The 26,845-nt window shown below is 41.6% G+C and overlaps 2 protein-coding genes across 2 annotated transcripts; both read left to right on the top strand.

The window, feature by feature from the left end:
• Positions 1-3,980: 3,980 nt before the first annotated feature.
• Positions 3,981-11,881, top strand: sbk3 (SH3 domain binding kinase family, member 3; the record flags this gene model as incomplete). The annotated part of the gene is made up of 4 exons (XM_083893623.1): positions 3,981-4,072; positions 7,632-7,779; positions 8,284-8,486; positions 11,102-11,881. Exons 1-4 carry the CDS (start codon positions 4,067-4,069, stop codon positions 11,879-11,881), a joined length of 1,137 nt encoding a protein of 378 aa, XP_083749749.1. The 5' UTR covers positions 3,981-4,066.
• A 10,600-nt stretch (positions 11,882-22,481) lies between these two features.
• On the top strand, positions 22,482-26,503 carry mfap5 (microfibril associated protein 5). The gene is made up of 7 exons (XM_083889016.1): positions 22,482-22,521; positions 23,479-23,560; positions 23,673-23,705; positions 23,815-23,850; positions 25,620-25,707; positions 25,856-25,929; positions 26,024-26,503. The coding sequence occupies exons 2-7, from the start codon at positions 23,518-23,520 to the stop codon at positions 26,134-26,136; spliced, it is 387 nt and encodes a 128-aa protein (XP_083745142.1). The 5' UTR covers positions 22,482-22,521; positions 23,479-23,517; the 3' UTR covers positions 26,137-26,503.
• Positions 26,504-26,845: the final 342 nt, after the last annotated feature.

The raw sequence follows: 26,845 nt of genomic DNA, 5'->3' as shown, positions 1-26,845 counted from the left end.
TGAAAAAATCAACAACCTTTACCGTAACATCAGCAGTAGTTCTATCCTTTTACCGTAATGTAAGAAAAGGTTCTACCGTATTTATTACGGTAGAATTCTGGCAACCACAGCTGACAGTTTTTTACCGTAAAAACAACCGTTTTTTTTTTTACATTGTATCTCAGCTGACATTGGGCAGGGTGCACCCTGGACAGTTCGCCAGTCCATCACAGGGCCACATATAGAGACAAACAACCATTCACTCATACACCTACGGTCAATTTAGAGTGACCAATTCACCTAATCCCCACATCGCATGTTTTTGGACTGTGGGAGGAAGCCGGAGAACCCGGAGAAAACCCACGCACACACAGGGAGAACATGCAAACTCCTTGCAGAAAGGCCCAAACCCAGGAACCCGGGTCTGAGTCATTCACTTTTAAAATCTGTGGCATTTCTAAGGGGGGAAATAAACTTTCTGTCATTGGTGTAACTTTAGGTAAACACATTTAGCAGATTACAAACACTCCCTGGAATAACATATGGGGAAATAACCCTTGCTTTTTTTCACGTGTGCTTCTTTTTTTAGCAGTATTTGTGAATGAAAGTGATTCTGTGTGTTGGCGGTGTAGTAGCAGCACGACTGGTTGTCACAGCAGGGGCCGAAGGACCCTACGGAGCAAGCACAAACATGGAACTTTATATTGGTCATCGACAGCCTCGGCACGGCCATGTCAGTAACCCGAGAGGTGACAGCAGTCGTTGTGATAGCAGCCGCTGTTTGTGTGGCAATAATATTTCTGTTGCATGTAGTACCAGGGGGAAATCTATCTGACTCGACAGAAAGCGGAGGAGAGTGAGAAAACCATGGGAGCGGGAGTAGCGGTCGGAACCTGCAGCTGGCGCTAAGTCGGGAACAGGGCCGGCATGTTTACTGCCCCGCGCAGAAGGAAGCTGTTTTGTACGGGGCAGGTTTCAGCCGTTAAATGTTAGTGTGTGATGAGAGGCAATAATATGCACATGAAAAGAGATCCAGGCGGATTTAATAACCAAAAAATGGAAGAGTAGATGGGAAATATTGCTGATTATGAAATATGGGAGATTAAAATTTGACACGCACAATCATCAGGGGATTAGATGGTGTCAGAGGGGCAATGAAATGGACTTGATATATTTTGAAGAACTATTATTTGTGTCCTACAGAGTTAGACTAAATCGTAGGGTATAGGGGGAAAATGAAATTTGACAATTAAAGCATCCACTGAAGTGCACTCATACACATTTTAAAGGGACAATATGTAGTATTTATGGGTTTATATAACCCAAAATCCACTTTTTCATACATATTATGTGCTCCTGCATTGTCTAGTCGATGTATAATAGTTTTTGTTTCATTTTCGTAGTGTTTCAAAAAGTCATGTAAAATAACATGGTCGCGGGCCGCGGTTGCATAGCCACTGTTAGCAGAGAGACGCCATGTTTCTACCGGAGCCTGTAAGGACAAACGCGAGAGAACAAATCAAGCGTCTCTTTACTTGTAGCTGAAGTCCCGCCTCCTCTCTCTCCGCTTCGTCTGCTACGGCCGCGGTAGCTCCGCCCTCTCCCTCACCTCACGAACCTCATCTGCTGACACGGAGAAAGACGACGAGGACGACATTTGACCAGCTGCGGATACCGTATCGCTCAGGGAAGGGAGGGGGTGAGCAGAGCAGCAGTTCTTTGTTGTCAATTTCAGCCTCTCCTCTAGATGGCACTATAAACTACTTACTTCACCTTTAAAGGTGCCATATGTAAGAATGTGGCCAAAAACTGTTACTCCATTCAAATTCAAAATACCGAGATCTTTTAGGTTTCCTTTTTTGACCTAACTGGCAACCCGTGGTTGCTCGGCAACTGAGACTCTACTGACTGCAATGACTGGTAGACGGCGGTAGGTGGCGCCACTTGTCAAAACATGAAATATTTTATAAATATATTTTTTTTAATGTAAATATTTTGTCTGTACTGTTGTTGTTGGTGAGTTCAGTTTGTTATATGAACATTATTCCTGAGTCTCTGTGACATATTAGGAGGATTTTACAGCCAGTTGGTTTAGATTTATTACATAATGCACCTTTAACGATGCATTTGTGATTTAATCAGAACAAAGACTCTTGATCAGACCTGGGCATGATGCGGCCATTTTGCCCTCCCTGACTGGCCCACGTGAAGTTAATCAGAATGAGAAAATCAACGTTCTAGAGTATGACATGTTCCTAACATTTCCAGAGTTTCCCACATCGATCACTGCCAGATAATATACTCACTGCACTACACCACAGTATAGTATAGTATAATAGTAGTTATTATATAGTATAGTAATTTGATGCTTTCAATAGAGTTAATTATAATTGAATATTGAACACACTTCCCCTGCACTGTATGGACTCTGTTGAGGAGGAGGCTTTTACTTAGGGTTGATTTTACTGTAATTGGTTCATGACCACTGTGCGTAGCATGAGCTCTTATTTTCCTTGCTGTGGTAGTTTATTTATGATTGTACAGCACTAATTTTCTGTTTAAACTTGGTATATTGCTTTAAGTCAAAATATTTCAAATTAAATTCATAGCAATTTACATTTTAAGTCAGTTTACCAATGTTGTAAAATAGATGCTGCTTATCTTCACTATTACACAGAGGCGATCCTAGAGTCTGTAGGGGCCCAAAGCAAAAATTCCCAGGGGGCCCTTCCAACCAGTGTTCAGAACCCACATTATGAAACAATATAAATATATAGAACAATAAAATACTGTAAATAACTGAAAAATACATATATAAACTGAGTAAAAAAGATATGCATTACACTGTAAATAATCCTCTTCATTTTCCAACTTGCATTTCAGTAAAAACACCCCTCAGGCTCCGAGTGGGGCCCCCCTATCAGCTCAGGGCCCCAAGCAGTTGCCTGCCTTGCCTGTTCACAAGCTGCGCATCTGCTATTACATATCGAAATTATAAAATGTATTTGAACAAGAGCAGTGTTACACCTTGTTTTCTGTTTCTCAGTTGATTATTACAGCACAGCAGCACACTTTTTTAACCTCAAAACTTAAAAAACAAAAAAACAAAAACATAACCAATTGGGACATAAGTCGCGATAAGGCAAGACAATTATTAACAAGTGTAAGTTTAACTTTTGACAACTAAATTCAATCTGTTATGTTCCTTCTCTGTCATTTTATTTTTAATTGTTGCTTTGGCATTATTTTATTTCACCTGTTTTTTTGGTTTTTTTTTTGGTTTTTTTTACCTTTTGTTGTGCTCAACTCAAAAAGCCTGGGTTAGGGTTAGCCTATAATGTATAAACAATTGTATGTGTATTATAAATGCTCAATAAAATGTAATAAAACATAAAAAAAAAATAACTTCACGATAAGTAAAGGTAAGAAATTAATCAACATGACATATTGGGGGTATCATATATTACAGAAAATTTCAGGTGTAGTGCAGACATCCCTCCTGCATACCTGTTAATTAAATGAGGATTCCTGCAGTGTGACTGGCTGAGAGGGTGAGAAAGAGAAATGGAAAGGAAGGAGGGGGGGGGAGTCAATGTGAGTGACAGCTGAAGAGAGTGATGGGATTCTGCAGTGAAGCTGTTAAACAGACTGGAAAATGTGGGCCAGTACATTGTTGTACACTAGAGCGGGGGGAGCACGCAGAGAGTGTGTAGGGGGGGAGAAATACCTTGTAGCTGGTTCGCATGTATTTGCCAGCATAACAGATGAGAGGCTGCGAGAGGGAGTTGGCACAAGAGTAGGAAAAGAGAGAGAGGGAGAGAGAGAGAGAAGTGAGTGTGAGTCTCATGGGGAGACGCACACACACTAGTCACTATCCAGATCTCCAGCAAACGTTCATGACCCTCCTCTATAAAGTTGCAGTTGCTGCTGTTGCACGGAAACCACGGAACAATACTGCAGATCCTCGGCATTAGCACAGTAGCGCGGTTCCACCTGACAGCAGCTTTACGTGGGAGTTTGAAGTCTTTCTTTAGATGCTGACAAGAGTAAAGGCACAGTGAGCAGAGATCAACCGACCCAACGCAAAATGACAGTAAGTATTGTGCTGTGATTGCATCAAATATAATGTTATTGGTCAACAACAAAAAAATAAAAAATCATCATATTGTGCTGCAAAGTCAACTGAAACAATTCTCTACGTGCAAATGTTTCTGTGGGTTTTATATGATGGGTTATGTGATGACGCGGTGCATGTTCACTGATGCCTATTTCATGCAAAGGCTGCAGGTGCTTCTTCAGGATTTTCAGCTTGTACAAGTTAATCGCGTCTGCTGGACTTCAAATTTGTTAACGAAGTTAGAGCCTTCATTGAAATCACTCGCTGCCCCCCTTTGCCAAGGCTCAGTGAACTAATAAGGGTTTACGTGATACTCATCACAGCCTGCAAGGACAAGACAAACATTGCACTTCTAATGGATTAGATGCATGTGTGATGATGATTTATAAGTCGGAGCCTTTAAATCAAACTTAACCCGTGACCCAGATAACGCCTACTGCGGGACGTATTCAGTGGGTCAATCAATTATATTCAGTTGGCATGAGGGGAATGGGGAGCAGCGGGAGAATGTAATAATGTGATAACCAGAACCGGTGTTAATCACTGTGTGTATGAAACCCTACTGAGATTAGAATTCTACATTTTAACATGGTGAAAGAGCATACACAAGTAGAGAAAACACTCAGAGGGTGCAAACCGCTGCCAAGGCGGATCAGTTTCCTTTCTGGATCACCGTCAGAATCTTAACATTTCTTACTCGGGTAATAATCTTCCCCCCAAAATCTGCTCTTAAAGGTGCATTATGTAATAAATGTAAAGCAACTGGACCATAAAATCCTCCTAATATGTCACAGAGACTCAGGAATAATGTTCATATAACAAACTGAACTCACCAACAACAACAGTACAGACAAAATATTTGCATTAAAAAAAACATTTTGCAGACTGCAAATCATGTTTATGTTTTGAAAGCATGTTTTGGCATGTGGCGCCACCTACCGCCGTCTACCAATCATTGCAGTCAGTGGAGTCTCAGCTGCCGAGCAACCACGGGGTTGCCAGTTACGTCAGAAAACGAAACCTAAAAGACCTCGGTATTTTGAATTTGAATGTAGTAACCGTTTTTGGCCACATTCTTACATATGGCACCTTTAACTAATTGAACATTTGCTGCTCATAATTCCTAGTTTCATTATTTCAATATCTGTTATTCTTATAATCTCAGACTCTCTCCTGCAGAAACTTTGTGTCTCCAGTTTTACTTTGTGTGTTTGGTGAGGTTTTCAAACACAAAGTTTTGTTCTCTGAGTTTTAGAAAAGGGTAACTTTATCGAGATAAACACTGGAGGTCATTGGTTATAGCGTTATACATCACTGATCCTGGAGCAGCCTGTATTTAGAGCGTAATCCTGTTATACAAGTGCCAAGCAGCACTTTTGGTACTGGCTGAAACCTGCAGTGTTATTTTTGGATGTACATCAGATCCATTTGTCAAACATTTGTCAACTTGCAACTGAGATCCAGCCATTTTCTCAACCTCAGGCACGGCATCAATCACTCAAATCATGTACACAAATAAATCACAAGCAGCCATTTGATCTCTCTTCGCCAACACAGACGGTTGGTGATTGGAAAATGTATCATAACCATAATCAAAGTTTACCATCTCAGTACAAACCTGACATCTGAGATTCATATTAGTGCAATAACCATGAGACATGTATGTACATGCAATGATGTAACAGAGGTAATCTGATTAAGTTTCAGTTATGCAACATGTGCAAGGTCAAAAGTAAAAATACGCGATCCCCCCGGCAATTGCTTGAAACATTTTTTTGTGTGTTAAGCTGCGTGATGAACATTTACTGTGGAGGGAGATCTACTTCAAAGAGTGTCATCACTGATGTGACTGTAACAAAACAGAGGAGGACGACGGAGAATGAATGACAGCAACAAATGTTCTGATCGGTTTAGACGGACAGACGGACGGATAGATAGATAGATAGATAGATAGATAGATAGATAGATAGATAGATAGATAGATAGATAGATAGATAGATAGATAGACAGACAGACAGACAGACAGACAGACAGACAGACAGACAGACAGACAGACAGACAGACAGACAGATAGATAGATAGATAGATAGATAGATAGATAGATAGATAGATAGATAGATGGACTAGATGGATGGACAGACGGACAGGCAGACAGACAGGTGGATACACGACTAGATGGATGGATGCATAGATAGACAGAGAGACGGCCAGACAGACAGATAGATAGACAAATAGATGGATGATGGATGGACGCATAGATAGATGGACGGACAGACAGACAGACAGACAGACAGACAGACAGACAGACAGACAGACAGACAGACAGACAGATAGATAGATAGATGGACGGACAGAGGGACAGACAGATGGACAGACAGACAGATGATAGATAGACAGATGAATAGATGGATGGCCGTACGGCCAGACAGACAGACAGACAGACAGACAGACAGACAGACAGACAGATAGATAGGTAGATAGACTAGATGGATGGACAGACGGACAGGCAGACAGACAGGTGGATACACGACTAGATGGATGGATGCATAGATAGACAGAGAGACGGCCAGACAGACAGATAGATAGACAAATAGATGGATGATGGATGGACGCATAGATAGATGGACGGACAGACAGACAGACAGACAGACAGACAGACAGACAGACAGACAGACAGACAGATAGGTGGATAGACTAGATGGATGGACGGACGGACACATAGATAGATGGATGGGCGGGCAGGCATACAGACAGACAGACAGGTGGATACACGACTAGATGGATGGATGCATAGATAGACGGATGGACGAACAGGCAGACAGACAGACAGACGACAGACAGGTGGATACACAAATAGATGGATGGACAGACAGACAGAAAGACAGGCAGACAGGCAGACAGACAGACAGATAGATAGATAGATAGATAGATAGATAGATAGATAGATAGATAGATAGATAGATAGATAGATAGATAGATAGATAGATAGATAGATAGATAGATAGATAGATAGATAGATAGATAGATAGATAGATAGATAGATAGATAGATAGATAGATAGATAACGAACAAGTATCGAAAAAAAACATTTGATAAAATATTAAAATGTGATTTAAAGGTAAAATAAAATATTAAATTGTAATACGAAGGTCAATTTTTGGAAGCAGTATAAACCATGTTTTATGAATGTCTGCCGGCAGCACAGACTTATTTAACTTTCAGTATCAGAATAAAAATCAATAAAAGTAAACAGATGAGTATGAGCTCAGTAAAACCGATGGGATGTTTAGGATGTTTGGGATGTTAAGTTGCAAAGCTCACATTATGCAACGAGTCAGGCTCAAGTGACACATCGTGTGTACAGTTGTGAGGAGCCTTAGATCTAGATTTATTCTGTGAAGTTATGGATCACCAACATCAACACTTGCCGCTCAAGTTGAGGATCTCCTTTCTCTTGACGCCATCATGTGCAGACTCTAAATATGAATTTGTGTGCGTGTGTGTGCGTGTGCGTGCGTGTGTGCGCACTCCTCAGGCTGCAGCAGCTCTGGAACTCGACGAGCTGTGTTTCCTGACAGCGCAGTCCATGCCCAGTCTGAAAGTATCCGAACACTTCCAGGTGGTGAAGCTCCTGGGACAAGGATCCTACGGGAAGGTTGTCTTGGCCGTGCACAGAAAGAGAGGTGAGTTCAGGACTCTGAGGTGAAAGCTCACGTCAGACTCAACCTGTTATGTCTCAATTTAGACAGTTTGTCAGAATGTGTGAAACTGCCATTCAAATGTCCTGGTGCTAAGTCTTGAAGAGTTAGGATTACACACTAAAACCTCCTCCAGCCTCTTCTGAAATACGTGAAATGTCATAACTCCGGCGCAGCACATTCGCCGCCGGCTCATGTTTCCGTCTAATGAAGAAAGTGCTTATGTTGTGTGGGCTTAACACTGCAGTAATGTGATGACAGATCGGTCTTTTGATAGCGTTCACTAATCTGTTTGCTCTTCTGTTTCTGTAATAAAGCGCTTTAGAGTTGCTGCAACGGCACTATACCAGGAAATAAAGTCTTCCCAAAGGGGAAGTTATATTTGTTCACAGTGTCACTGATGGACAGCCTTCACATTCCATCAGTTCAATGCAGTTTCACCTCAGAAATGTGACTAAAGCCGGTGTGATCTCGCTTCATCCCTCTCAGGAACTCCTATGGCTCTGAAGCTCTTCCCTCGTCAGTCTACCTCCCTCCACTCTTTCCTGCGTGAATACAACCTCTCCCTTCTTTACTGCACCCATCCTTCTCTGACTCGGGCTCTCGGCATCTTCTTTTCCACGCCGACCTACTATGTGTTTGCGCAGCAGGCCGGACTGTACGGAGACCTCTACAGCGTGATAGTGTCAGAGGTCAGTTCAGCTGCTAATCTGTGGCATGAAAATGTGTTGTTAATGACTCGTGTGTTGTGAACAGCCTAAGAGAGGACGTTTCTTTGAGTTCCAGCAGGAAAAAACAAACAAACATAAATGTTGGTTTATATTGTGGCTAATATGCAACAGCAGATGCAATGAGAACTTATTCCATTCTACATTATCTTATTATGAAGGTTAGGTTATCGCATTTCTTAAAGCCAAAATGTGTGTCAAAATATAATTTGAGATTAAAGGCGCCATATGTAAGAATGTGGCCAAAAACGTGTACTGCATTCAAATTCAAAATACCGAGGTCTTTTAGGTTTGGTTTTCTGACGTAACTGGCGACTCGTGGTTGCTCGGCAGCTGAGACTCTACTGACTGCAATGATTGGTAGACGGGCGGTAGGTGGCGCCACATGCCAAAACATGATTTCAAAACATAAACATGATTTGCAGTCTGCAAAATATTTTTTTGTAATGCAAATATTTTGTCTGTACTGTTGTTGTTGGTGAGTTCAGTTTGTTATATGAACATTATTCCTGAGTCTCTGTGACATATTAGGAGGATTTTATGGACAGTTGATTTAGATTTATTACATAATGCACCTTTAAGAAATCGCATTTCTTAAAGCCAAAATCTGTGTCAAAATTTAATTTTAGATTAATTATTGCCTCGACCTATACACATCTTATTCTACAGACCGAAGAGAACATCGCTGTCTCTGCACAAATATCACACAGTCATCACTTTAAAATATGTTTTCAAATGAGAATAATGATGTAAAAAATGACCATTATCTCTGATAAAGGTGAATAATATCGCAGTCATAATACCTGTCAAAAATAATCGCAATTAGATATTTATTTATTGTTCAATTGTTCAGCCCTATTTAACAGTACTTTAATAAGTATAGGGAAAGCACAATTTGAATTACCATTACCATTCATTATCAAAGGAGATGCATGCAAACATGTACAACAGTGACTTCAATATTGTAGAGTGTTGTTTTGAACGTTTCCAGAACATGGAAACATGGTCACAAACATAGAACATGTGTCAGCAAACAGGCAACGAGTGAAAGTGTCAGTGTGTCTGTTGTGAGCAGCCGTGGTGGTTTTTAAAAAAGGCCAGTGACCCTTTTTAGGGTTTGATCAGGTTTAGAATTTCCGACCTATATTGTAGCTGCAGATCACAGTTCAGGTATTGGGTCATTGGTGGTGGGAACACTTCAGACCAAAACACCAAACAGAAACAGAGTTTGGAGGTTGCAAATTAAAATGTAATTAATACATTTGCAGGATAGAATCTTTCCCTTTTTTGTCCAAGCCCAACTTAATATAATTTAACTTAATTTAATTTAAGACAAGGTTGTGCGTCAGATAAAGCAGTGTGGGTTTGCAGTGTGACTTGCATCGAAATAAACCCGTGGAAACTGTAACCGCTGATCGAGTGGTTTTCGAGCTCTCGTTCCTGTCAGCGAAGGCTTGAGACGTGCTGGAAAACAGCGTTCGGCTGAAGCCACTTGTGCGATTGTGTCACTGCCAGTAACATAATAGAGCGGCGATAAGAGTAAGGGCAGCCCGTTCTCACTGAATGGAGAGGGAGCGTGTGATACAGAGCAGGGATTTCCAAGAGCATCACCGGCAGTTTAGATGACGCAGATTTGGTTCGTCGCTGTGCCGACAATGTAGTTTTTCTCGCTGCACTCCAACTATTCTTTATTTGTTGCTGAAAATGAAAGTTGCACAGATTCATAGAGTGTATTTTCCACTTAGTCGGGTATTAACGTTGATATCTGGGCTTAAATACCAGTTCTTTTACATTATTATTTTTAATATTTGAATCCACCATGGTCCTATTTCACATAAGCTCCCACCTCTTTCCCCCTGTGATCATTGTTCATTGTACACTGAAGTTTGATACCCAGTCCAAAGCAGAGGCGCAGCTTGTGAACAGGCAGGGCAGGCAACTGCTTGGGGCCCCCGAGCTGATAGGGGGGCCCCCCGACACTCGGAGCCTGAGGGCTGTTTTTACTGAAATGTGCAGTGACCAGTCGCCTCCACCGTCCCCCTTAAACAACACTGGGCGATTTGCAATGACATCTCAGTAGTAAACCTCCCTAAAGGGGCCCCACCTCACTTTAACCTGTGTGAAGTTATCGGTCTGCAAGTTGGAAAATGAAGAGGATAATTTACAGTGTAATGCATATCTTTTTTACTCAGTTTATATATGTTTTTTTTAATGTATTTACAGTATTTTATTGTTCTATATATTTATATTGTTTTATAATGTGGGTTCTTTACAGTGTAATATATATATATATATATATATTTAAAAAGCTATTTACAGTATTTTATTGTTATTTTCATTTATATTCTCACATACTTTTTAATTACAAGGTTTTTTCCATGTTATTTCATTCATTTTGAAAAAAAAAAACATTTTGAACTCATACATTTTTCGTTGGTGTCAGATTATTTGTAACATAACGGTGATGAACACTGGTTGGAAGGAAGGGCCCCCTGGGAATTTTTGCCTATAGGGCCCCTACAGACTCTAGAATCGCCTCTGGTCCAAAGCACCACTCATCCAATGTGTCTCTGTTGCAGGTTGGGGTGGATGAAGAGTGTGTCCAGAGGGTGATGGCCCAGCTCAGCAGCGCCGTCTCGCACCTCCACTCCCTGGGTTTCGTTCACCGCGACATCAAACCCGAGAACATCTTTCTGTGCGACAGCTCCTGTCGCTGGGTCAAACTGGGCGACTTTGGCCTCGCCCGGGCCAGCGGGACCTGCGTCCGAGCCGTCTGGTACGAGTCGCCGTTCTGCACCCCAGAGGTGGAGCCGGCAAAGAGAGCGGAGAAGGAGATGGAGAGGAGGCTGAAGGAAGGCACCGAAGAGGAGATGGAGGACATTTGGGTAACGGTGGAGCCTTGTATTGACAGTTGGGCCCTCGGTGTGCTCGCCTACTGCCTGTTAACCGGCTGCTTCCCCTGGGAGGAGAGCACCCACGACGACCGGGGCTATTCCAGGTTCAAGGAGTGGTTTATCCGTGACACGGAGCAGCGGGAGAAGGTCGGACACGCCGAGTGGGAGAGCGAGGAGGACAGTTACGTAGTCGTGAAGGGAAACCAAAGAGACAACCCTCTGCCCTCACAGTTTCAGGGCCTCAGCGCTCTTGTGATGACACTTCTCAAGGAGCTGCTCCACCCTGAGCCCAAACAGCGTGGAAGCCCCGAGGAGATCCTGAGCTACCTGGGAGGACCGTGGCTGATGGAGACGGAGCGAGAGGAGAGGAGGAAGGCAGAGGAGGCAGAGAAGGAGGACAAAAAAATACGAGAAGGAGCAGGAGTGGAGGGGAAACCGGTGAGGGAGGGAAGGGGGGAGAGATAAGATTTGTCTTTTTTAATGTCGAAAGACAGATTTTTTTTTAAAAACCAATGTAGCATTTCTGATGATGAGAAAAACCTTGTCCTGATGTGGCCTCTTTTTCTGCATGTAAATATAGATTTTACTACTTTTCAGATGAAAACACTATGAGGTGCTGTATTTTTCATACTTTTTTATAAAAATTCTAAAAGTTTAGTCACTTCCAGTGATACATGTATTTCGATGTGTGTGTGTGTGTGTGATGTGTACGCTTATGTATGGCTATGTTACAGGAGTCTATAGATGATTATGTCGATGTTTTTTTGACTAAAACATTGAGATGTGTTATGATTTTAATATAAATATGTACTGTAATTGTTTAAATAAAAAGATATAATATGAACGTTATCCTCTTGCGTACATGTGTACATATGAAATCAGGTCAAGTACATTCACTCAGTAGCCCAGAAAAGACAATTTTATGAATAATAAATCAAATATTTCCCAAAACTTTAATAAAGTAACATCTTCAAATGAGCAATTAAAGGTGCCATATGTAAGATTGTGGCCAAAAACGGTTACTACATTCAAATTCAAAATACCGAGGTCTTTTAGGGTTTCGTTTTCTGACGTAACTGGCAACCCGTGGTTGCTCGGCAGCTGAGACTCTACTGACTGCAATGATTGATAGACGGCAAATATTTTGTCTGTACTGTTGTCGTTGGTGAGTTCAGTTTGTTATATGAACATTATTGCTGAGTCTCTGTGACATATGAGGAGGATTGTATGCCCAGTTGCTTTAGATTTATTACATAATGCACCTTTAAATTTTCCAGAAAATATTTGCATCTATAAGCTGAAAAATCTGGTTTGTTTAGTATGTATCAAATCAGTTCATTGCTGTAGCCCTGTGACACACAGCACTGAAATACTCCACAAAGCATTATCAGAGAGCAGGACTGCAAATTACAGTTTATCCTGCATCAGCATTACTGATGCAGCACAGAGGTCATCAGGAGATAGCAGAAAAATAAATAATATTAGGTTTAGTTGACGTTTGCGGTGTCTTAGCAATCTACAAAACAAACATAGAGAATTAATCAATTCACCATGTGTGACATATAATAAATTAACGGCTTGAAAGGTCACATTTGAGTGTATCACATTGAGTTGGAGATGATATGTGACCCTCAACCATCTGCAAACATTGTGCAACTGTGAAATAAAACAACATTTTTTTTTTTTTTTATTAAACATTAAAATAACTGAAGTGGAAACTCAACTATAATCCCTGACATGGTATGAAACCTTCAAATGAGGCATTAGAAAAACATACGCGTGGAAAAAGTGACATGGTTGATGTAGTGAAGCAACAGGTGCTGGCGGAGCAGCAGAAGCACATCTAAAATTGGACTGAACAATACATCCTGATAGTGATACCAGCGTGATACGCTGACAAGTCTGCGTGCAGACGTCCAGGTGTCGCACCTGCAGCCAAACACAGATATTGTGTCCACAATAAAAATCAATACATTTAAATTCTAATGCATTTTAATGTACTCGGACAAGATTTAGTGCTGCGTTAATCGCAGTAAAACAAACTGTGGGGACAGTCGTCCTACATCTGTCAGGGAGGACAATTGCTGGATGAAAAATCACCTGCGTTCCTGCGTCCAGTTCATGCCCCTCAAAGTAATGCACTGGAATTGCTAATGGCCACTTTCAACATAACGCTCTATCAGCAACTGCGTGAGTTCACGTCGACCATAGTCAGTTAATGCAAAAAAAAAAAAAACACCGAAATAAATCCTGCTTTAACTTTCACACCAGAAGCGCGCACAATATTTCAGTTTCAATTTGGAGTGGATCCCTGTTGGTAGTGAGCTGCTAATGTGCTGTGCAAGTGGGCGTGTGCCAGCGGGGTCTGCGCTAACCCCTGCTAAGGACCACTCCAGATGGACTTATAAATAGACCCCAGGTCCATCTATTTACAAACCACGCATATCATCACCTCTCTCTGACTATCTGCTCTCCACAGTCCTACGAATGCAAAAGTCAGGGCGTCTTGGCGCTCCGCAGGCCTTCAAACCGCACAATCTGATGGAACGCCGTGACCCATCTTGCCTGTAAACCACCTCAACTCTGATCTCTTTTTATCTGCGGCCCTCGTGCTGATTATTTTCCCCTCTCTCCTCTCATTGCCCCCTTGAGCCTCACTCCCTTTCATCTCCTGTGGTCACCTCTACTCTGCACACCCGTGGTGACCCGTCTTCCCATTCATTCCCTCTTCCTTCTCAGGTCGTCCGCTTCCATGAGCTATATGAATTAGTGGTGCTATCCAGTCATGCACCACAGTGTGTTTACCTTAAAACAGGGGCGTCAAACTCAAATACAGAGTGGGCCAAAATTTAAAACTGAACAAAGCCGCAGGGGCCAAGGTTGAACAAATGAACCTTTTAATAGGGACCCAAACAAGTTTTGCATTGAATATTGAACAAGCAAGGCTTATATAACTTTATAGTGACATGCAAAATCGAGTTTCAAATAATAATAATAATAATTAAAAAATATCAATGGCATATCAAATAAAATTTAAATAAAAAATGGAATGCCTCTTTTCTATTTGCAGCCTTCTGAGGTAAATATCAACATTAACTTTTTCCACAAGCTAATAAATTTGAAAATACCGCTATACTGACCATCAAAGTCGCCAAATTTGGCCCGCGGGCCAGAGTTTGACAACCATGCCTTAAAACATTGGTTCTCAAAGTGCGGCCCGCGGGCCAATGGCGGCCCGCCTAAACATTTCTGATGGCCCCGCAATGAATTACAGTTGATAGTTTTAATCCAGGAGCTACTAAGCTTGTTTAATGTTTATTGGACATTACTGGATACAGACCAATAAGTGTAAACAAACATTCTGGGTATTTACCTGGTTTCTATATGGTGAATTTTAGTGTATTATTGGGTTATAAGCTGGTAATAAGCAGGTAGCTACAGCCCCCAATTACTAGCTATTTACCCAGTAAATATATGGCAACAGAAATGTGTTACTTGCTATTAACCTGCAATTAATGGCCAAAATACTGGGTAGTTACCTAGTAAATTATAAAGCGTTATTATATTAATGCTTAAGTTTCTTTATATTAACCCTTATATTACTTAAAGGGACAATGTGTAGTATTTATTGGTTTATATAACCCAAAATCCACTTTTTTATACATATTATGTGCTCCTGCATTGTCTAGTCGCTGTATAATAGTTTTTGTTTCATTTTCGTAGTGTTTCAAAAAGTCATGTAAAATAACATGGTCGCGGGCCGCGGTTGCATAGCCACTGTTAGCAGCGAGACGCCATGTTTCTACCGGAGCCTGTAAGGACAAACGCGAGAGAACAAATCAAGCGTCTGTTTGCTTGTAGCTGAAGTCCCGCCTCCACTCTCTCCGCTTCGTCTGCTACGGCCGCGGTAGCTCCGCCCTCTCCCTCGCCTCACGAACCTCATCTGCTGACACGGAGAAAGACGACGAGGACGACATTTGACCGGCTGAGGACACCGTAGCGCTCAGGGAAGGGAGGGGGTGAGCAGAGGAGCAGGTCTTTGTTGTAAATTTCAGCCTCTCCTCTAGATGGCACTATAAACTACTTACTTCACCTTTAAGTGTATTAATGGGTAATAAGCTGGTAATAAGCAGGTAGCTACAGCCCCAATTACTAGCTATTTACCCAGTAAATATATGCTAAGAGAAATGTGTTACTTGGTATTAACCTGTAATTAATGGCCAAAATACTGGGTAGTTACCCAGTAAATTATAAAGCGTTATTATATTAATGCTTAAGTTTCTTTATATTAACCCTTATATTACGTAACGCTAAACTGTAGAACTGCAATCTGGTCATTAAAATGATTACAAATGGGATTTCTGTTTGTTTTTTTTCCTTTGGCGGCCCTCAGTCCAATGTTGAGTTCCTAAATTGGCCCTCAGGTATCAAAACCCATGCCTTAAAACATTTGAGAGCTCCTTTAGTAGCAGCCAGTTGGGACGCTAGTTTCCAAGAAACAGAGAAACACACGGCTCATGTGACACTCCCATGCCTGCATTAACGGAGGACCCCAGTCTGACAAATGGAAACACATGGCGTGGGCCACAGAGACAATAGAGTGCCAAACACAAAGACGCTGCTCGAGGTGCAAATCTGTCTAAGGGGCACGAGGACAGACATCAGCGATGATGGAAACAGGAGAAACGGGAACAGGGAGAAACAAACGCAGCGCCATGGAGACGCAGCTCCTTGTACTTTGCATCGTGAATGATCTCATCTCAGCCTTAAAGGTCCAGACTAGTTATAAGTTTATAGTTTATAATCACTTTTAAATGAGAAATGTTCACTTTTTTATGGACTTAAGCCCCGAGATACACTTTGTTGCGCGACAAAAAAAAAAAAATGTCATTGGACACTTGTCCTCGCCTGTCGTGCAACTGGAGGTTGTGGACAGCATCATATTTTGTTGAGCCGTGTGAATGATTGACAGCGTCTTCATGTAAAAATATGATCCTCAACTGTGGGACCATACATCTCCCTGTCGCTAAATTATTCCAACCGCAGCACTGACCACCTGCGTTTCCTGAGTAACAGTCAGTATAAAGTACCTTAAAGGGATACTAGTACAAGTATGTTACCAGAAAATGACTTTGGTAGAAGTTCTAGCCACTTTAAAATATAATATTACTTAAGTAAAAGTATTAACATGACATTTACTTTACTTAAAGGTGCTATATGTAAGAATGTGGCCAAAAACAGTTACTACATTCAAATTCAAAACACCGAGGTCTTTTAGGTTTCGTTTTTCTGACGTAACTGGCAACCCGTGGTTGCTCGGCAGCTGAGACTCTACTGACTGCAATGACTGGTAGACGGCGGTAGGTGGCGCCACATGACGCCAAAACATGATATCAAAACATAAACATGATTTGCAGTCTGCAAAATTTTTTTTAATGCAAATATTTTGTCTGTACTGTTGTTGTTGGTGAGTTCAGTTTGTTATATGAACATTATTCCTGAGTCTCTGTGACATATTAGGAGGATTTTATGATTTATTACATAATGCACCTTTAAGTATAAAAAGTCATTTTGTAATATAAAATCTACTTAAGTTTTAGAAGTAAAAGTATTAAAAAAAAGTGATGAGTTCAGCTCAGTGGTAGGCTGAGTTGTCTTTCAACTGGAAGGTTGTGGGTTCAATTCCTGGCCCTATATGTGTCCTTGAGCAAGACACTTAACCCCGTGTTGCAGTGTGTGTGAATGGGTGAAAACTGTAGTGTAAAGCAGCTCATCAAGACTAGGAAAGCTCTACATAAATACAGACCATAATACCAACTCTTCTTATTATTTTATTTGGTAGTAATGAGTAACAAAGACAGTTAGAGGAAATGTAGTGGAGGTAAAGTAAAAGTTGCTCGCAATACAAGTAACAAAGTAAAGAGCAGATACGTAAATGTAGTTCTTGAGTACAAAGTAATTGTGCTTTGTTACATTACAACACTGGTAATAGTAAATGGAAAAGCCTCTTCCTCCATAATTATATCAACAACTTCATCAAGTCCATCCATTGTCAACTCAAATAAAAAGCAGCACAGATAAAGGTCTAACTAAACAAACAGAGAGAAGGATAAACTGATCAGGAAGAGCTGGTTAGAGGACAGTGTGGTTAGTTACCATGGAGACTAAACTTAACAACAACTTAAAGGGACACTATGTAGTATTTATGGGTTTATATAACCCAAAATCCACTTTTTCATACATATTATGTGCTCCTGCATTGTCTAGTCGCTGTAATATAGTTTTTGTTTCATTTTCATAGTGTTTCAAAAAGTCATGTAAAATAACATGGTCGCGGGCCGCAGTTGCATAGCCACTGTTAGCAGCGAGACGCCATGTTTCTACGGGAGCCTGTAAGGACAAACGCGAGAGAACAAAACAAGCGTCTCTTTACTTGTAGCTGAAGTCCCGCCTCCACTCTCTCCGCTTCGTCTGCCACGGCCGCGGTAGCTCCGCCCTCTCCCTCGCCTCACGAACCTCATCTGCTGACACGGAGAAAGACGACGAGGACGACATTTGACCGGCTGCGGATACCGTCTCGCTCAGGGAAGGGAGGGGGTGAGCAGAGCAGCAGTTCTTTGTTGTAAATTTCAGCCTCTCCTCTAGATGGCACTATAAACTACTTACTTCACCTTTAAGTTTTAGCCAGCAAAAGTATAAACCAGTCTTTTATATGTACTTTTTTTTTTTCGCAGGCCGCCATGTTTTATCAGCATTATTGCCCCTTGATGGACAAAGTAGAAAGAGTGCGGAAGAGTCCTCTGTTTGTGTCTGACCATTAAATCTGACCAATAAATGTCAGATGTCAGTAAATCTCACACACGGCTCCACGAAAATGTGAATATGAAACACAAACCGTCTAATAGAGCAACTCAACAAGCTTGATAAAGAAGTGTGATGGCAACGAGATTCAGATTTCACGCGACCACGAGCTATTGAATTAAGCTCACTGAAGCACAACGGGTCTAAAGATTCACATTTTGTTTGTAATGTACTGTAAAATGAACGTATTTGTGTTTTTTGAAAAAACTCTGACGATTTTTTAACACAAACTGAGCTGTAAAACTACATTATAGTTGTAGCAGATATTTAGACTCATACCTGGCAAAAGCCCTCACATGCCGTGATAATGATAGCTGCAAAAGCAGACGCTGACACAAGAGCCGGATTAATGATCAGAGTACATCTGGCCCAAAGGTCTGAAACATATCTCCAAATACTTGGGGTCACCGTGGCCTAATATTTCCCCACTGCTTCAACTCATTTAAAAATATGTAATCAGAAACCAATTATATTATTATAAAAGGTGCCATATGTAACAATGTGGCCAAAAACGGTCACTACATTCAAATTCAAAATACCGAGGTCTCTTAGGTTTCGTTTTCTGACGTAACTGGCAACCCGTGGTTGCTCGGCAGCTGAGACTCTACTGACTGCAATGACTGGTAGACGGCGGTAGGTGGCGCCACATGCAAAAACATGATTTCAAAACGTAAACATGATTTGCAGTCTGCAAAATATTTTTTTTAATGCAAATATTTTGGAACATGAACATTATTCCTGAGTCTCTGTGACATATTAGGAGGATTTTATGACCAGTTGCTTTAGATTTATTACATAATGCACCTTTAATTATAAAAATATATTACTTGTTAATGTGTCTTTATTCTCATTAGTTGCTGATATTGTTTTTTTCTTTATTGTCAGAAAATAGATAAACATACCAATTGGCAACGAGATTCAGATTTCATGCGACCACAAGCTATTGAATTAAGCTCACTGAAGCACAACGGGTCTAAAGATTAAAACTCTGACGCTCTTTTAACACAAACTGAGCTGTAAAACTACATTATATTTGTAACAGATATTTAGACTCATACCTGGCAAAAGCCCTCACATGCCGTGATAATGATAGCTGCAAAAGCAGACGCTGACACAAGAGCCGGATTAATGATCAGAGTACATCTGGCCCAAAGGTCTGAAACATATCTCCAAATACTTGGGGTCACCGTGGCCTAATATTTCCCCACTGCTTCGACTCATTTAAACGCTTTTAAAGTGTTCGAGTTGGCATTTACCGAGATTTACAACGTGCAAACGGGAGAGAGAGCTCAGCTGGTTCTGTGAGAGTGTGTGTGTGTGTGTGTGTGTGTGTGTGTGTGTGTGTGTGTGTGTTTGTTTACATGCACAGGAAACACAGCGGGACATAAAAATGCACCAGCTGCTTGAAATGCAGAGACTGAGCGCTGAGAAGCGTGTTGGGGTGAGAACGAGGTTGCAGACGGAGCGAACACGCAGCGTCGGAATGCCTCGTGCGGCCACTTCCAGCTAATAAACAACTTGAGAGATCATCATGTGTTTACTATCAGGCATGTTTGCCTTTCTGCGTGACTACTATCCTGCATTGCTTCATGAACACATGACTCCTTTACTTGTGTAACTCATTCCCAACCCCGGTATAGCATGGGCTAGAACGGGCGGGTTGGTGCGTACACATTGATGGCTCTTGGCCGCTCTTCCTCTTCTCTTTTCGCTTACATTGCCTCCATCTGTCAAGCTGTCACCAGCTTCGCCCGGGGCGACCTTGTTAGGGCCACCCCACAGGCACCGGCGGCTCAGTCTGCAGTCCCTGTAGCCCAGATATGTCAAGGGGATGATGATGAGTGTCCCTCGTGAAACCGACTGAGCCTATACTGCAGGACGAGGGCCAGCGAGAGTTTTTGTTATGTGCGACTTCGAGAGTATGTGTAGCGACATTTATATTAGTCGAGCTCATGGGAGCCGGCGCAGAGTCAGGTTTCCTCTCCCCCTGTGCAGCTTCGACGGTCATAAAAAAAAGGATATTTCCAACACAAAGAGACTCTGATACAAAGGGTCAGGAACTCTGGCCTCGAAGACGACGTAGATTAACACTTCGAAGGCCCGACTTATGTAACGAGATGATGAGGGAAATGTGGGCAAGACAGAACAAATGCTCAGCTGTGTGTGTTTATAAAGTCGTTGTATTTCACAAGCATCTTAACGAATGCATCACCTGAGAATGTAGAATCATCTAAAAGCCGTCCCAGCACAGGGACACACAAAGAACAAATATTTTAAAAATCATATTTTTAAAAATATGTAATCAGAAACCAATTATATTATTATAATAAGATTAAGATTAAGATTAAGATTCCCTTATTAGTCCCGCAGTGGGGAAATTTCCAATCTCTGCATTTTAGTTAGTAAACACACACAGCACACAGTGAGGTGAAGTACATGCTAACCCAGAGCAGTGAGCTGCCTGCATTCAGCGGCGCTCGGGGAGCAGTGAGGGGGTCAGGTGTCTTGCTCAAGGGCACTTCAGCTGCGGACAGGTCTTTCCAATAGTAATAATAGGTACCATATGTAAGAATGTGGCCAAAAACGGTCACTACATTCAAATTCAAAATACCGAGGTCTCTTAGGTTTCGTTTTCTGACGTAACTGGCAACCCGTGGTTGCTGGGCAGCTGAGACTCTACTGACTGCAATGATTGGTAGACGGCGGTAGGTGGCGCCACATGCAAAAACATGATTTCAAAACATAAACATGATTTGCAGTCTGCAAAATGTTTTTTTTAATGCAAATATTTTGGAACATGAACATTATTCCTGAGTCTCTGTGACATATTAGGAGGATTTTATGGCCAGTTGCTTTAGATTTATTACATAATGCACCTTTAATTATAAAAATATATTACTTGTTTATGTGTCTTTATTCTCATTAGTTGCTGATATTGTTTTTTTTCTTTATTGTCAGAAAATAGATAAACATACCGATTACAATTCCCTTCATCAAGTCTGTTTGTCTGCTCAATGGGGAATTCATTCATTTATTGTTTACTTCTTTATCCTCCACATGAGGGTCACAGGTCACTGACACTGCACTCTTAGAAATAAGGGTTCCAAAAGGGTCCTTCTACAAGGGCTGAGGTTCTACCTGGAACCATTTGCTTCTGAAAAACCAGTAAGAACCATTTTGACCCAGAGAACCCTTTAAAACCCCTTTCCTGAATAAAGGGTTTTAAAACGGTTCCTGGTGGAACCTTTTTTTAGGTTCTATCTGGAGCCAAAAAGGGTTCTCCTTTGAGGACAAGCCGAAGTACCTTATACGGTTCTACTTAGCACTTTTATTTGTATAAGAGTGCGTACCTAGAGCAAAAACATGTAAATCTCCATGCAGAAAAGGCCTTCCTTCAGTCCTTATCGCAAACCCAGGTCTTTTTGCTGCAAGGCAACAGTGCGAGCCACTACTGTACCGCGTGGCCTGCAATGCATTTTGAAATACTAAACTAACTAAAAGTTTATTTATTAAGAATCGAGTTAATAATGAATCAGAAAATACATTTGTAGATGTTGTAATGAAATTAAATTGAATTATATAAGGTGAGGATGTGCAGCACACACACACACACACACACACTCATGACATTACTCTGTTATTACTGATTAAATGCACAATTATCCCGAGCCTGTGTTTGTCTTGGCCCTAAATCTGCTCACTTCTGTTGTACTGACCTTACGTGACTCTGAGGAGATCAATTGTTGGAGACAGAGGCCACACTATCTGTGAGCACTGCGCCACCTGCTGGTCGTATTCGGTAGTGCAGAAAGATAAATGTGAGGCCCACTTTCGAGTGACTGGACACCTCTGTAGTTCATTTGTGTTCATCAGCAGCTTCATTACTTTAATTAGAGTGAAGAGATTCAGAAAAATCATTCTTCTAATGATGGTTGGACATTTATGCAGAGGATACCTGCATTTCTGATCTATTGTGTTGCTGTAAAAAAATATATATTTGTTTTCATTTGCATCAGACACTGACAGAGGCATACATTGCAAATGTTAAATAAAAAGAGAGAGAAAAACTCATTTTTAACAGGCTGGAGCAGCATGAGAAAAAAAAAGTAAGATATGTTTGGAAGAAGGACTGGAGGAGGAGGAGGAGGAGGAGAAGGAGGGATGAGAAGAGGGAGGGAGGGGAAAGAAGAAGAAGACAAAAGATCCATAAAACTACAGCAGTTGTGGACGACAGCAAAAAAGTTGTGAGTACAAGTAAATTATGCTTCTTCTTCTTTTTTTTTCCACCTCGATTTGACACTGTACTGTAGGAGCGAGCCACACGGAAAACACCTGCAGATCAAAACGTAGCTCACATCTGCCATGAATAGTGAATATTAAACACCGATTAACTTCAGAATATTGCTTTTTTTTTGTTTGTGACGCGTGGCGGCGTGCAGAGTTCAGCAGACGGCGGAAAAAAACATTGTCACTCACAAGCCAACAGAGCTAAAGCAGAACAGTTCAGGGTTTGATTTTCATTCACTCATTACAAATAATGTGTGATGAGATGAGACACAACTTGTGTCAAAGATAAAAAGTTCACTGATATGTTCTATGAAAAAGAAAGCTATTAAACAATGAGCGACTGTAACAAAGGAGGAGTGGATGGGGGGGGGGGTTGCTCACATTAAAAAACACATTCTTTTGTGAGAACTCACATCTTGGACTCTAATGTCGCACTGACACATCACAAGAGGAATGATGCACAGTGGGAGTGGGGAGAGGGAAGAAGAAGAAGAAGAAAGACAGGGACTTAAGGAGAGCGGAACATTTTCAGAAGCAGAAAGTGAATTTATTGTAATCTGTGTTTAAGTTGCTCCACTACCCCCTTATGCGGCTGTTTACATGCAGTCTAATAATCACAGTACAGTAGAAATATTATTCCACAGCAAAAATGACATCAGGCTGCTGCACTTTTTCTATAACGATGACAACTTCGTCTGTTGCCCAAAACACAGCACCACTCTGTGTGTTTTTAGCTGGAGCAAAGCTGTGGGGAAAACATTACAGTGCACTGGAATGTTGGGAGCATTTATATGCACGAGGATTAAAGGGAAACATAAACAGCGCAAAAAAAAAAAAAAAATCCCAAGAGAGAAAATTGAACAGTTCCACTTTGTGAAATCATCCCGACTCTTTTCCTCTTTGGTTTCCTCCAGCTCGTAAAAAAAAGCGTGCGCCTCTTGCAAGTTGAAGGAATGGGCGGCCTTCCAGTGGCCCTGCTCCTCTGCAGTTTCCACGGTAACGCTGCCAAACAGTACACACAAATCATCCTGTTTAATTACGGTTGAGTCGCCGCGTGTTTGTTTTTTATGCTGCGAAACACTCCCCTCATGTGGTTTCTGTTCCACAGTGCTCACAGCTGCAGCCCAAACCCCGCAGTCTGGTAACGCTCTTCTGCTCACACAAGTCACAGTTTAGATCAGGACAAAGTTGTGTTTCGTGACATCTGTCAGTCTGTGAGTCACTGAAATGTTTTCTCTCCTCGTTCCTAGAGACCACTGAGGCACCGGGAGGCACCCTGCCAACCAGTGAGTGACTGCAGACTGAACATGACCTCGAAGGAGGCCCCATGAGCTCCTGAGCACAAACACTCACCCCCACGTTTTGTTCACTTCATTTTGTACTTTTTTCACAGCATGTTTCCTAGGGATGTGAATCTTTGGGTGGCTCAAGATTCGATTCCGATTCCGATTCTTATGGTCACTATTCGATTCGAAATCGATTCTCGATTCAAAAAATTGATACAACGCATAGTGCGTTAAAGGTGAAGTAAGTAGTTTATAGTGCCATCTAGAGGAGAGGCTGAAATTTACAACAAAGGACTGCTCCTCTGCTCACCCCCTCCCTTCCCTGAGCGCTACGGTGTCCTCAGCCGGTCAAATGTCGTCCTTGTCGTCTTTTGTAGCAGACGAAGCGGAGAGAGAGGAGGCGGGACTTCTGCTACAAGTAAAGAGACGCTTGATTTGTTCTCTCGCGTTTGTCCTTACAGGCTCCCGTAGAAACATGACGTCTCTCTGCTAACAGTGGCTATGCAACCGCGGCCCGCGACCATGTTATTTTACATGACTTTTTGAAACACTACCAAAATGAAACAAAAACTATTATACAGCGACTAGACAATGCAGGAGCACATAATATGTATAAAAAAGTGGATTTTGGGTTATATAAACCAATAAATACTACACAGTGTCCCTTTAAAGGGGAAATAAGTAGTTTATAGTGGCATCTAGAGGAGAGGCTGAAATTTACAACAAAGAACTGCTCCTCTGCTCACCCCCTCCCTTCCCTGAGCGCTACGGTATCCTCAGCCGGTCAAATGTCGTCCTCGTCGTCTTTCTCCGTGTCAGCAGATGAGGTTCGTGAGGTGAGGGAGAGGGCGGAGCTACCGCGGCCGTAGCAGACGAAGCGGAGAGAGAGGAGGCGGGACTTCAGCTACATTTAAAGAGACGCTTGATTTCTTTCGCTCGCGTTTGTCCTTACAGGCTCCGGTAGAAACATGGCGTCTCGTTGCTAACAGTGGCTATGCAACCGCGGCCCACGACCATGTTATTTTACATGACTTTTTGAAACACTACGAAAATGAAACAAAAACTATTATACAGCGACTAGACAATGCAGGAGCACATAATATGTATAAAAGAGTGGATTTTAGGTTATATAAACCCATAAATACTACACAGTGTCCCTTTAAGGCAAATTATGGCATCAAAACAATACAGTTTGTATAAGATAATGTGATCACACAAAGGCAAACTTAAGACAAAAGTTAAAGGTGCATTATGTAATAAATCTAAAGCAAGTGGCCATAAAATCCTCCTAATATGTCACAGACTCAGGAATAATGTTCATATAACAAACTGAACTCACCAACAACAACAGTACAGACAAAATATTTGCATTAAAAAAAATATTTTGCAGACTGCAAATCATGTTTATGTTTTGAAATCATGTTTTGGCATGTGGCGCCACCTACCGCCGTCTACCAATCATCGCAGTAAGTAGCGTCTCAGCTGCCGAGCAACCACGGGTTGCCAGTTACGTCAGAAAATGAAACCTTAAAGACCTCTGTATTTTGAATTTGAATGTAGTAACCGTGTTTGGCCACATTTTTACATATGGCACCTTTAACATTTATTCATTCAAAACAAATACAAACTTACTTACTGTACAAAAAAAAATAACTTGCATAAATAAAACTCGATTTTTTAAGTTTATGAATCGATTCAGAACTGGGATGATTAGAATCGTGATTCATATGTGAATCGAAACACCCCTAATGTTTCCTCTGTCTCTGCAGACTGTAGGGAGGAGATGTATACTTGCACCAGGATGTACTCCGTTCACAAGCCTTTCAAGAGATGCATTGGCAGTGTTTGTTTCTACAGGTGAGCTGTTGACTTTCAGAATAGAAAAAAAAGTAATTATAAAATTATAAAAAAGTATTTATAATGTAGAAACGTGTGCTTTCCAACACAAATGATTGCACGAACATGTAATAAGCATGTTAATGAGACAACTACTTTTTGAATGCAGCCTCCCTCGTGTCTACGTGATCAACAAAGAGATCTGCATGAGGACGGTGTGCGAGCAGGACGAGTTTCTGAAAGGTGAGACGGGCACTCTGCTCTGCACGCACAGCCGCGATATCTGGGTGCACGCTCACACATCCGTCTCTGTCCGTCTGTCTTTTGGACTCTGCAGCTGAGCGGTGCAGAGAATTGTCTGGGTGGCCCAGGCGCTTTCAGAGGTCAACGAACAGGAAGCGCTGTCCTAATCGCCGTAGCAACGCCAAAACCTGGGCAAACAAGGCCTGATGGGGAGAGGATGACGGTTTGACCACCGGTGGAGGACGGAGAGCCTGAGAAGGGGCGTCGTCATAAAAACAGCCCATAACACTATATATTCACAGCTCAACACCTGGGGGTCCATTTGTTTCTCTAACACGTGTGTGTGTGTGCTGAGTTATATCTATGTTTATGTATTTGTCTTTTAACTGTGTGTGAACACTGAAGGTGTGCTGATGTCATGTGCTGGACACAGATCATGTCTTTCATGGTTTACGATGCATTTAGGGCACTGTAGTTATGGACCTATAGCAGCACTGAGTCATTTCATTGACCAAAGAAAGACCTACTCTGTAGTGAGGAACTGAACGACGCTTACTGACAATCTAGTATTAAATGCACTATTGTATCCATTAAAATAAAGATACATTTGTTCATGGTCTGCTCCTTTTTAAAAAAAAAATAACTAGTGCAGTGCCCTTAGGAAGTATGAATTCCTATAGTGGGAGCTGAAGAAGATTTTTCAGTTATGGTAATGCATGAAAGGAACGTAAAGGCTAACCTAATACAAAAACTAGCTACGCTAATGCTAATCAAAATTGAAAACATTTGGGTTGTGCCTAATGAGGTTGCACAGTGATTGTATTATGTTAGCCCTACGCTAATGGTAATCGTAGCCTCACTAGCTTACCTTTGGAAACAGGTTCGCCAAGTTAGCCGCAAAGTAGTAGCATGCTCG

The sequence above is a fragment of the Microchirus variegatus genome (assembly GCF_963457635.1).
Source record: "Microchirus variegatus genome assembly, chromosome: 1".
Classification (NCBI taxonomy): Eukaryota; Metazoa; Chordata; class Actinopteri; order Pleuronectiformes; family Soleidae; genus Microchirus; species Microchirus variegatus.
This window is presented reverse-complemented; position numbering and strand designations above follow the sequence as displayed.

Bases quoted from the DNA above. Each gene is read 5' to 3' on its own strand.
- mfap5 (XM_083889016.1), top strand. From the start codon at position 23,518: ATGGGCGGCCTTCCAGTGGCCCTGCTCCTCTGCAGTTTCCACG. The intron at 23,561-23,672 runs GTAACGCTGCCA...TCTGTTCCACAG, and splicing joins GCTCCTCTGCAGTTTCCACG to TGCTCACAGCTGCAGCCCAA. The intron at 25,930-26,023 runs GTGAGACGGGCA...TGGACTCTGCAG, and splicing joins GCAGGACGAGTTTCTGAAAG to CTGAGCGGTGCAGAGAATTG.